This window comes from Populus euphratica, unplaced genomic scaffold (genome assembly GCF_000495115.2).
Source record: "Populus euphratica unplaced genomic scaffold, PopEup_1.0 scaffold73.1, whole genome shotgun sequence".
Lineage (NCBI taxonomy): Eukaryota > Viridiplantae > Streptophyta > Magnoliopsida > Malpighiales > Salicaceae > Populus > Populus euphratica.
The window spans coordinates 1112195-1124860 of NW_011499895.1; the positions used below are offsets into that span (position 1 = coordinate 1112195).

Genomic DNA, 12666 nt, shown 5'->3' on the forward strand with positions numbered 1-12666 from the left:
AATTGTTTTATTTTTAGTCATGAATCAAAAAATTAATTTTTTAAGATTATTATTTTTTTTATTTTGAGCCCAAGAGTTGATTTATCAGGATATTTTTTTATCAATTAATTTAGATAAATATATATCATCTAATTCTAATATATCATAGTCTTATTACTTTAAAGTCACGTTGTTAAGTATAAATCAAAATTTGGACTTATAATTATTTTTTAAAAATATATTAATAATATTTTTATATATTTTCATAACTAGAGAAAAATTTTCTGACTTGCAGCGTAGTTGAGATACTAAATTAAGTTAATGATGAAGATTAGTCAACCAATTTGCTTAATAGATTGGTTGTTAATTTTTAAAGTATTACTATGTATATTGTTCATTTTTTTTATAATAGAAGACTTATAAATTTGAAAGTATTCGGAAAAAAAAAGGAAGGGTAGTTAACAATTTAAGCATAAGATCTCCAAATGAAAATACAAAATTTAATTCTTTGGGTCTTGTTTAGTATTAAATCATTAACCCACGATACTTCAAGTTAGATTAATTTTTTAATATAAAAAAATTAAATATTACTAATGTTTTTTAAATAAAAAATTAAATTATAAAGAGATTGACAAGATATAATGCAGTTCACTTAACAAATTTAAAAATAACCTGAAAAATTGATAAAAATCTAGCTTGATTGAGCAAAATTTTAAAATGATATAATTTTTTAATATTAAAATGAAAATATTTTAGACTGACTTGGTTCAATCAAGATTAACATGTCAAATCTACATTATTGGTTATGAGACTGTAATAATCTATAAAAAATAAATCAAAATAAATTATAAAATTAATTTTTCATAGATTCAATGTTGAAGGATAAAATTGAAAAAAAAATCAATTATAAAAAAAAATCTAAAAAAATGAGTTGGTTTAACCAACTAAATCAACAACTTATGCCATAAAATCGAGATAATCCTATAGAAAGTAAATAAAAATAAATTATAAATCTAATTCCTAGTCAAATCAATGTTAAATAATAAGATTAAAAAAATAAATTAATTAAAAAAAAATAAAAGAACAACTTAAGTTAATCCATCAAATCTATAACCTAAATCATGAGACCGAGATAATCTTATAAAAATAAAATAAAATAAAAAGAGCTAGTATATTCCGAGTTAATTTGTCCAACTAATGATCTTGGTCATGAAACCGAAATAATTTTATAAAAAATAAATTAAAATAAATTATAAAATTTAATTATCAACCGCTTTTATTAAATATAATATTGAATAATGAAATTTAATTTTTTTTAATAAAAATAACATAAAAATATTCAATTTAACCCGAATTAACATACAATTTATAAATCATGAGTTAAAATATCCTAATAAAAACAAAATATAAAGTAACACTATATCCATCTTTTGCAGCATCAAAATCTTTTTATGCAGGATATGTTGGGTAGAGTTCTACGAGGCAATGATCCATGTACCTGGAATAAGTAATCAAGGCAGAGTTTTCTGGGCTGCAAAGGACGAACATGGATGAAGAAGTTCAAAAGATTATGATAAATAGTTCAAGGCGATTTTAAAACATAGATTCAAGATCAATTGTATACAAATATTAGATTGCATGTATTCTTCTAACAATGTAGCTACTGATACCATGATTACTGTTGGCTAATATTAATAAAAAATTTATTTATTTTTGTATTTCAAAAGTATATTTTTTAAGGAATTTAATTTTTTTATTTTAAATTAATTTTCTTATATTTACATATAGTTAGTTTTGATGTATTGATGTTAAGAATAATTTTTTTAAAAAATATTTTTTAATATATTTTCAAACAAAAAAACTACTTTATAAAATAATCCTTATCATACTTTCAAATATTTATTAAAACTAAAACTAAAAATAAAAATAATCCTATTGGTATCGCCACCAAGCAAAATGAAAAAAGGCCACATGATTAAGGTTAGTATTTTGAATATATGACCAAGTCTTTGTTTGTAACTGTATCTTTTTCAAAAAAACTGAATTTCTTTGTTTATTTTTTTATATTTTTAGATTATTTAATATGTTGATGTTAAAATATTTTTTTAATTTTTTTATATATATTTTAAAAATTATTACCACATTCTTAAATAATTATAAATAATTATTAATTTAATTTTCAGCAGAAAATTATAAAGAGATTATGTTTATTTTAACCATAGGGTTTATGTTTATTTTTTTATTTAAATTTGTTTTAACTAATTGCTTTTTTTTTGGTTTTTAATAACTAATACCCATAGAACATTTCCACGGGCCCCTCTTTCCTCCTCTCAGCCCAACACTCAACTCAAACACAACCCGACCCAATATGTAAATCATATAAACGACGACGTTAACTCCTCTCTAATATAAAACATCCAAGCACTCCGGTCTAGGGTTTCTATCAGCGGGGGTTTCGTATCGGCTGCTTCAGTCTCCTGCCTCGAAGCCCCCATCTCGGGAAAATGGTTCTTTCCTTCTCCCCCCTCTATCTGTCTCTCCATGTTTCGGTGCTTGTGTTTATGATAACGGGCCTTACGTAAGTACTGATGTTTGATTCCATGTTTGTTTTGTAGCCGTCACACAAGACCTTCAGGATCAAGAAGAAGCTGGCGAAGAAGATGAGGCAGAATAGGTCTATCCCTCACTGGATTCGTATGAGAACTGATAACACCATCAGGTACTAAATCCTTCAATACTTTTTTTTTCTTCTTTTATTTATGTACTTATGTTATCCCTTTTTTTATCGTTCAAGAGATAAAGATTTTTGTGTTTTCGTTCTTTTTGTTGTTGTGAAGGTACAATGCGAAGCGCAGGCACTGGCGACGTACCAAACTAGGGTTTTGAGCTGGAATAAATCATTTGAAGTTCGAACAATTTAAGTGCTATGTAGTTTTTAATTTTTTCAGACTTGAATATCCAGAGGAATTTTTTTGTTGTGATTTTGAAGGGGTGGTTTATTTTTTTAGCTTGATTTTATATTTGAAGAAATGGTTTAGACCAGTTCAAGCTTAATGTGATGACCAGTTATTTATTTTGTGTTGTTTGCTTGTTGAGTTTGTTCATGCGGTAATTGCCCTGATCTCCATTATATTTTCATCTCAAGCAGGCTTTGATATCAATCAGTTTTCGGGTTTGTGATGTTTTCTAGTATCTATTTGATGGTCAATTCTACCAATGGAGGCTAGAATAAGCTGTTAATATGCTGGTGAAGTCTTTTAAAGAAGGAGGCAATGGGTTAGATTGTGGTTTGACAGAGGGTCCCAGATGATGATGAAAGTTGTTAGATTATTTGTCAGTAGGAAAATACAGAAGTTTGAATAACCTTAAAAGCTGAAGAAGGGGTATTTGGAAATGAGGTCATTGTGCCTGTCAAAAGAATTCCTTTGTTGTTGAAGTAGGCAGTGTTGAAATAGATGTGATGCTCATTGTTACTGCTTGGAAGTGAGCTTGAGGTTGCAGGACTTGGAGCAAGAGTTTAACGTTGTAATTAAGCTGAATAAGGGGTATTTGGAAATGAGGTCATTGGGCCTGTCAAAAGAATTCCTTTGTTGTTGAAGTAGGCAGTGTTGAAATAGATGTGATGCTCATTGTTACTGCTTTGAAGTGATCTTGAGGTTGCAGGACTTGGAGCAAGAGTTTAACGTTGTTATTATGCTATATTGTGGCTAGTCTCAATGGTTTTATTTGCAACTCCTGTCTTATGTTTTATTTCATCCTTTACGTTTTGGGTGAAATACATATAGAATGGATTAATTTATCCTAAGATTGTTCCTTTTTTGGTGTATAGTATAAAGAATTAGAAAGTAGTTAAGTCAACTGGTAGGAAGTTGAAGGAGTTTGTGCTTTGGATTGGTGTATTTCAGTTGTAGTGTTGGATCAGAATGTTTTCTGAATTACCTGTCAAGAGTTATTCAATTGGGTGAGGCATAACATTTGTGTGCTTGGCTTAGTTAGAAGCAAGATGAAACTTGCTCTTGTAATTTGGAATCTAGTCTCAAGATTGAGAAATAGGCGAATGATGGTATGAAATGCTACTGCATAAAACCAGAAATTAGTGCTAAGTATTTTTTTGTGAAATATAATTGGACAATCAAATGATGTTACGTTGATTGGTTGTAATAGCGTCAGAGTACTTGTACACTGTCTACATGGTGTTAGAAAATATGAAGGAAAGATTAATAATGGCTTATGAGGGCACTAAACTTGTATTCTGTTGTGGAATAATAAGATTTGGTCTGTAAAAGAGGAATAACAGAGTCCTCATCTTCATCTTCTTTGGCTTGGAGATATGATTTTTGGGATTGGAAGACTGTTGCCTGCTGCATGCGTGTTTTCTTATTGAAAATTTTTGCCTCGTTAATGTGGCTATATATAGGGTTGATTGTTCCTGGAAATGGTGGAAGTCCACTTCCTTGGATTTGGGACCCTTACTCAGCAATGGCCTCTTGAACTTGAAAGGGGATAAAGTTAGTGTACTCGTGAATTGTTCTAATCCTTGGATTTGGGACACCCTTACTCAGCAATGGCCTCTTGAACTTGAAAGGGGATAAAGTTAGTGTACTCGTGAATTGTTCTAATCCTTGGATTTGGGACACCCTTACTCAGCAATGGCCTCTTGAACTTGAAAGGGGATAAAGTTAGTGTACTCGTGAATTGTTCTAATCCTTGGATTTGGGACACCCTTACTCAGCAATGGCCTCTTGAACTTGAAAGGGGATAAAGTTAGTGTACTCGTGAATTGTTCTAATCCTTGGATTTGGGACCCTTGTACTCGTGAATTGTTCTAATCCTTGATCTGCGTCTTACAGGGTATGGGAATTAAAATGCAGAGTGAATTCTTCTTTTATTTAAGTTTTGCCTAAATGCGAGTGCTTCCACATGATGCTTGTTTGAAAGTATTTTGTTTACCTGTGCTCCTTATCTACTCAAGAACAGCCTTTTTTTTATATCATTTTCTGTTCTGTATTCTCATATTCTGTCGTTATGGCATTCTTATCTTAGCAAGAGGCATAAGCCCTGTTCGATTGATGCAAGCCTGTATTGATGGGAAGGAAAACATTATTCTGGCGATTTAGATTCTGCCCAGTTCATAACATGCTTCATTCTGATTGTGTAATTATGGATCATTTGGAAATTTGCGTACAAGTGGGAAATTGCATAATTCTGTTTGCTGCTGGGTGGAAGCTTAATAGCCAAAACAGTATATTCACAAATTTTCATCCAGAGGCCGATTATTGATGCATGCATGTGTCCAAAAACCCTCATGGATGTTACCAAAATAACAATGATAACAGAAATCTGGTTCTGAACGATTAGATTGGAAAACGAATGTTATTGAAGGGATAGGACGATGCAAACCCCTGTTAGTTTGAATACAACTGTAGTTTTCCATAATTTGAATGGCTGTCATTTTTTCTTATTTGCAGCCAAAGAATCCGTTTTTTGATAACTGTTAATCAATAATTTGCTTATGAATGTATGCATTTTCCCCTTTTATTGGGTTTAAAATCCACGAGGATGGTTATATGGACATGAATCATGAATGAGACAGTTCCTTACCATTCATCCCATAAAACTCTGAACCTCGTACTATCAAATCTTGACATGACATTAGAGTGATAATATTGACAACACTGTTTTTAAGCATTCTAATTTGTGGTAGTATTATTGGTACCACCAAAAAAAGTGGAAACTTTGGCATGCAAAAACCACAAAGGCAAAACAAAGAAAGCCGAATTACTCGAGCTTTCACTCCTTCAATGCAACAAGTTGGTTATAAAGCTTCTCTACCTTCAACAAAACAAAAAACCAAATGCTTGCTGTCTTCTTAAGGATAACAAACACATCTGATTTCTCTCCTCCTCTGTCATTTGTGTCTCCTTGATAGGCCAATGAAGGGTATATTTTCAGGCCTATTGAAGGAGACTCTCTGACCCCAAGAAATTGAAGTGGAGACATTTTCTTGTTTTGATCTTCTTGTTCGGTTTCATCTTTCATCATGGGCGACGTTTCTTTGGAACAGATAAAGAATGAGAATATTGATCTTGTAAGCATTTGTCTTCTTCACTCACACTTGTTGCTTCTCATTTCGATTTGACATGTTAAAGTTTCTAAAATCACGGAAAACAAAAATGTTTATCATAATGCTGTGTTTATGTTTGTGTAGGAGAGAATTCCTGTTGAAGAGGTTTTTCAGCAGCTAAGATGTACAAAAGAAGGATTGAGCACCGTACAAGGTGAGGAGAGGCTTAAGATCTTTGGCCCAAACAAGCTTGAGGAGAAAAGAGAGAGCAAATTCCTCAAGTTTTTGGGTTTCATGTGGAACCCTTTATCATGGGTCATGGAAGCAGCTGCCATAATGGCCATTGCTTTGGCTAATGGAGGAGGCAAGCCTCCGGATTGGCAGGATTTTGTTGGTATCGTTGTATTGCTTATCATCAACTCCACCATCAGCTTCATTGAGGAAAACAATGCAGGCAACGCAGCTGCCGCTTTGATGGCTGGTCTTGCCCCCAAAACCAAGGTAATTTTAGTCTAATCCTTGTTCATGCCTTCCGCTTTCATCAGCAGCTCCTGTATTATAGAAGGTAACTCATTGTTTCTAAAATTAAATTTGCAGGTTTTGAGGGATGGAAAATGGATGGAGGAAGATGCATCAATTCTGGTACCAGGAGATATGATCAGCATCAAGTTGGGAGATATCGTCCCAGCTGATGCTCGTCTCATGAAAGGAGATCCGCTCAAGATCGATCAGTCTGCTCTGACTGGTGAATCCCTTCCAGTTACAAAGCATCCCGGTGAAGGGGTTTTCTCTGGCTCAACCTGCAAGCAAGGTGAGATTGAGGCTGTTGTTATTGCTACTGGTGTTCACACCTTCTTCGGCAAGGCAGCTCACCTCGTTGACAGCACCAATAACGTTGGCCATTTCCAAAAGGTATTGTTTGCTTTCGTTTTGTTACATAGGATAATACAAGTTGATCGTTACTTCTAATTTATGACACAAGATATAAATTGGTCTTGGTCATATAAATCTCCTATATAATTCTTGCGTTTTGCTGGCACTCTTTTAATCAGGTGCTGACAGCTATTGGTAACTTCTGTATCTGCTCAATCGCTATTGGTATGCTGGTTGAGATTATAGTGATGTACCCAATCCAGCACAGGAGGTACAGAGAGGGTATTGATAACCTCTTGGTGCTTCTCATTGGAGGTATCCCAATTGCTATGCCGACAGTCTTGTCAGTGACCATGGCTATTGGGTCTCACCGTCTATCACAGCAAGGTGCCATCACCAAGAGAATGACCGCTATTGAAGAAATGGCTGGAATGGATGTCTTATGTAGTGACAAGACCGGAACTCTAACCCTCAACAAGCTTACCGTGGACAAGAGCCTTATTGAGGTCAGTGAGCTAAGCCAAATCATATAATTCTCAGGGAGATCTGGGTCACATGATTCTGTAAGTCTTAAGGTTCGGCACTCACTCTCTATATTGGTAATTATAGGTGTTTATAAAGGACACGGACAAGGATACCCTTGTATTACTCGCTGCTAGGGCTTCCAGAATTGAGAATCAGGATGCCATTGATGCTTCAATTGTTGGGATGTTGGGCGACCCCAAGGAGGTAAACAATTCAATCCCCTTTCTTGTGAACACTTGCGGTTCCTGTCATTCCACTTTAGATAGAAATTTCATGGATTCATTGAAATGGGAAATTTATTTTGCTTTCTTGTGATCTTTGCAGGCAAGAGCAGAAATCACCGAGGTGCATTTCTTACCCTTCAACCCTGTGGAAAAGCGCACTGCAATCACTTACTATGACAACAACGGTGACTGGCACAGAAGCAGCAAGGGAGCTCCTGAGCAGGTATGCATTGATTGGATGTTTTATCTGAAACTAGCTCTTATCTTGCGAGCTCTAACTTCCTATTTATATGCCAGATTATCGAACTCTGCAACCTAAAAGGGGAGACGAAGAAAAAGGCCCATGAAATCATTGACAACTTTGCCGAGCGTGGCCTTCGTTCCCTAGGAGTTGCTCGCCAGGTAGATAAATCCATTAATTTTCTTGCTACTCATCTCATATGATTCCTCAGAATATAGAAAGCTAGATGGACTTTCTATCTGAAACATTATTTATTTGATAACGTGTATTTTTTTCCCTGTTTATAGAGAATTCCAGAGAAGACCAAGGAAAGTGAAGGAGCACCGTGGGAGTTTGTGGGTCTCTTGCCTCTTTTCGACCCTCCAAGGCATGATAGTGCTGAGACTATCCGTCGAGCCCTTGACCTTGGTGTCAATGTTAAGATGATCACTGGTGACCAACTTGCTATTGGCAAAGAGACCGGCCGCAGGCTTGGGATGGGCACAAACATGTATCCTTCATCATCTCTCCTTGGTGATAGCAAGGATGAGAGCATTTCTGGCATTCCAGTTGATGAGCTCATCGAGAAAGCTGATGGATTTGCTGGAGTCTTCCCTGGTAATGGAAATTCTCATTTCAGCTTACTCAAACATACATACATACATACATATGTATGTATGTATGTATGTATGTATGTATATCTGCTGCTAATTTAAATATTTCACTTATGTGAAACTTTGAATGCAGAACACAAGTATGAGATCGTGAAGAAGCTACAAGAGAGGAAGCATATCTGTGGTATGACAGGAGATGGTGTTAACGATGCCCCAGCATTGAAGAAGGCAGACATTGGAATTGCTGTGGCAGACGCAACTGATGCTGCCAGGAGTGCTTCAGATATTGTCTTGACAGAACCAGGATTGAGTGTTATTATTAGCGCTGTATTGACAAGCAGAGCCATCTTTCAGAGGATGAAGAACTACACAATCTATGCTGTTTCCATCACAATTCGTATTGTGCTGGGATTCTTGCTTGTTGCACTTATTTGGAAGTTCGACTTCTCGCCATTCATGGTTCTGATCATTGCTATTCTCAATGACGGAACCATCATGACCATCTCCAAAGATAGAGTCAAGCCATCTCCTGTGCCCGACTCATGGAAGCTCAAGGAAATTTTCGCCACAGGCGTTGTCCTTGGAACTTACATGGCAATCATGACTGTGCTGTTCTTCTGGCTTGCTCATGACACCGATTTTTTCCCTGTAAGTCAATCACTCAAAATGTCTCGTATCAATGATGTTTAGTTGATTTTTTTTTCCTAACATTTTAATGTCTGCAGGAGAAGTTTGGCGTGAGGACAATCAGAGGTAAACCAGATGAGCTTACAGCAGCTCTTTACCTTCAAGTGAGCATCATCAGTCAAGCGCTCATCTTTGTAACCAGGTCAAGGAGCTGGTCCTTTGTTGAATGCCCTGGTCTCTTGCTTGTCAGTGCTTTCATTGCAGCACAGTTGGTCAGTATTTGTTCTATTCCCTTTCGTTTTCCCTTCTTATCTCAACTTCTATTTATCTACTGTAAAATATTTTTTATGAGTTGAATGACGATGATATGTTGCATTAACTTGCAATACTTCTCCAATGAAGGTGGCAACTCTCATTGCTGTGTATGCAAGCTGGTCCTTTGCAAGAATCGAAGGCATTGGGTGGGGATGGGCAGGAATCATCTGGCTTTTTAGCATTATCACATACATCCCTCTTGATATCATCAAATTCATTATTCGCTATGCATTGACTGGGAAGGCCTGGGATAACATGCTACAAAACAAGGTTTCTAAACAATGAAAACATCGACTCTTCGTTGAATTCCTCTCATTTCTTTCTTTTGACTAATTGCATCACCTTTCTGCCCCTTTTATAAATCAATTCAGACTGCTTTCACAAACAAGAAGGACTATGGAAAGGGTGAGAGGGAGGCTCAATGGGCTACTGCTCAACGTACTCTTCACGGTCTTCAACCTCCAGAAACCATGTTTAATGACAAGACCACCTACAGAGAGTTGAGTGAGCTTGCAGAGCAGGCTAAGAAGCGTGCCGAAGTAGCAAGGTAAAGTATTTAGCTTACACATACAACGACAGAGGTCCCTCTCATAGACACATGCAAATACTATAACTTAACCTTCTAAAAGGGCAGGCTACCTTGAATTTGTTATAACAACATGACAACCACTAAGATTTAAGCTAGCTGATGACATTCCGTTTCTTCACTTGTCTCCAATTTCTTTCCTTGAAGGATACAGTGCTTATGAATCGGGGTTCATTTTGCAGGCTCAGAGAGCTTCACACGTTGAAGGGACATGTTGACTCAGTGGTTAAGATGAAGGGACTTGACATTGAGACCATCCAACAACACTACACAGTCTAAGGAAATAAAAGAGATGTAGAAAGAAGCACATGCAAGTATGATAGAGACGGAGTTCATAGAGAACAAACAAGAAAACTAATGTCAGAGCTGTTTTTTCCTGTTTAACATTTCATTTATTATTTATTTAAATTATAGGAGGGGATCTTCATATATATATATATGATATTTCCACCTCTTGCATGTTTAATTCGCACATGCAGCAAACAAGCAAATTTTCCCACCACTAGTATGCCATAAATTCAACACATTTTTGTTCCTTGTTTTTTTTTTAAAAAAAAAAAAACAGTGAGGGTATTTCAAACCAACTTTTATATAATAGATTATTTCCCCCTGAAATAGTTCATCAAATAGTTACATACCAGCCAACTTATATGCTGAGGATAGGATAAACGTGTAAAAAACAATATATAGATTTTGCTAAGATTTTTTTAACATCATGAAATTTTTTTATTGAAAAATAAAAACTTGATTTTTATATTTAATAAAAAAGTATACAAGTCAATAAATATTAAAAAAATTTATTAATACTAACTAAAATTTAAATGAGAAAGGTGGAAAATAGATGTAAATTAAAATATATAATATAAAAGATAAATATAAATTAATTAAGATATATAATCCAATGCATAGGAGTAATTTAGATTTTTTTATTAATTACATGATAATATTTTTTTAACAAAAACTAAAAGCAATCATTATATATATATAAAAGGGGTGTTTAGAAAACATGTCATTTTTAATATTTATATTATCCGATCTAATCTAACCCGTTAAAGCTAGATAATGTGAATATTATATGTAATACTGAGTCAAAAAAATATAATAAATAGATATTATAGGTTAAATGTAAGTTGATATTTTTAAATTCCAATCAACCCAACTTAATTTATATAACTTAATATGAAACTTAATTTATATAACTTAATATGAGTAACCTTATTTTTAATATAAATAATATTTTTTATTCTCTCTCTTAATTTTTTTCCTCTCTCACTTTTACACTCACAATCGACTCTCTTCACTTAATCTTTTTCTCTTCACTTCAACTTTTTGTTCTTAATTATTTATCATTTTTCTTTATCTTTAGGATAGTAAAAGAATAATAAAATTAATATGCTCAACCCATAAATATTTTTAATATCCATAAAATTTTTAACCAACTTGATATATCCAACTCACTCGAGTACAAAAGAAGAATCAAGTTTATATTATATAAAATATCAAAAGTTTAGTTAAATACAATTATGGGTCAAAACCCAACCCAGTATATCCATAAACACCCTTAGAAAAATGATTAAAAAAAAATCTCTTTAATTAAAACCATTTTATCTTATTACTATTTTTTTTTCATTTTTTACCTGAGTATATTTTTTAAATAACAACTTACTAGAACTATAAAAGCAAGTTTAAGAAATTTTTTTTCATAACTTTGATGTTCATTGCATTTTTAAAAAATTATGTAATCGCATTAGAAAGATTATGTCAATCCCTTTCAAAGTAAACTGTGCAATCACGCTAAAAAGTACCAAGTTGATCTCTTCCAAGTAGGGGTGGGTAAAAAAACTAAAAAAAATAATTGAAAAAACTAAACTATAAAAAAAATTTGATTAGAATATTTTAAAAAATATTCGGTTTGGTTCGATTTCGGTTTCATAAGCCTAAAACTAAAAAATCCAACCGAAAAATAAAAAAACCAAACCTAAAAAAATCAAATGAAATTAAACCAAACCCATTTAAAAAGTCCCAAAGAAAACCTAAAAAAAAAATAGTTTATGGTCTTTAATATAAAATAATTGAACCAAACCGAAATCGAACCAAATAGTATCGAAACTGGTCGATTGGGTTTTGATTTTTAATATAAAATAATCGAACCAAAACTGGTCAGTTTGAACCGGTTTTATTTTAGTTTGATTGTTTTTAAAGGTAAAAACTAAATCAAACCGAACCGAAAATGATCACCCCTATTTCCAAGGTAAATTGTGCAATCGTAATAAAAAGAATGAGTTCATCTCATACTTAGAAGACTACGGGTTGTTTCCCTAGGGCATCACTTAGATAAAAATAAAAACATTATTATTTTGAATAAATCAATTAATACACAAGAAACTTATATACTTAATCACTAACTATGATGTATTTTATTGCCTTTTAAAGTATAATCAACTCGATGACTTGAACATCTACTTTCTACTAAGATCATGATCTTAGTTCTATAGGTGAGGAGAGAATAAATTTCTCTATTATATTTTTTTAGGTGGTTGATTCACTTTATCTAACATAGTTGTTTAAAAAACTTTGCATGTTTTATAATTTGAACCAACTCTGCTTATACTTGTAGAAAGCTTTTAAACTCTCAAGGT

General features: G+C 33.5%; 2 protein-coding genes across 2 annotated transcripts; both read left to right on the forward strand.

Moving 5' to 3' along the window:
* Positions 1 to 2375: 2375 nt before the first annotated feature.
* On the forward strand, positions 2376 to 3055 carry LOC105131948 (60S ribosomal protein L39-like). Its single transcript, XM_011035174.1, has 3 exons — positions 2376 to 2486; positions 2595 to 2698; positions 2817 to 3055. The coding sequence occupies exons 1-3, from the start codon at positions 2484 to 2486 to the stop codon at positions 2863 to 2865; spliced, it is 156 nt and encodes a 51-aa protein (XP_011033476.1). The 5' UTR covers positions 2376 to 2483; the 3' UTR covers positions 2866 to 3055.
* A 95-nt stretch (positions 3056 to 3150) lies between these two features.
* On the forward strand, positions 3151 to 10533 carry LOC105131946 (ATPase 8, plasma membrane-type). The gene is made up of 13 exons (XM_011035173.1): positions 3151 to 6067; positions 6188 to 6544; positions 6641 to 6955; positions 7096 to 7422; positions 7526 to 7645; positions 7766 to 7888; positions 7963 to 8067; positions 8194 to 8503; positions 8633 to 9147; positions 9225 to 9398; positions 9529 to 9711; positions 9813 to 9988; positions 10210 to 10533. Exons 1-13 carry the CDS (start codon positions 6020 to 6022, stop codon positions 10304 to 10306), a joined length of 2850 nt encoding a protein of 949 aa, XP_011033475.1. The 5' UTR covers positions 3151 to 6019; the 3' UTR covers positions 10307 to 10533.
* Positions 10534 to 12666: the final 2133 nt, after the last annotated feature.

What these genes read in the sequence shown, in the direction of transcription:
- LOC105131948 (XM_011035174.1), top strand. An exon ending in AGAACTGATAACACCATCAG is followed by an intron (nt 2,699 to 2,816) that starts GTACTAAATCCT and finishes GTTGTTGTGAAG; the next exon opens with GTACAATGCGAAGCGCAGGC.
- LOC105131946 (XM_011035173.1), top strand. Translation starts at nt 6,020, where the DNA reads ATGGGCGACGTTTCTTTGGAACAGATAAAGAATGAGAATATTGATCTT. An exon ending in CCCTAGGAGTTGCTCGCCAG is followed by an intron (nt 8,068 to 8,193) that starts GTAGATAAATCC and finishes CCCTGTTTATAG; the next exon opens with AGAATTCCAGAGAAGACCAA. An exon ending in ATGACACCGATTTTTTCCCT is followed by an intron (nt 9,148 to 9,224) that starts GTAAGTCAATCA and finishes TAATGTCTGCAG; the next exon opens with GAGAAGTTTGGCGTGAGGAC.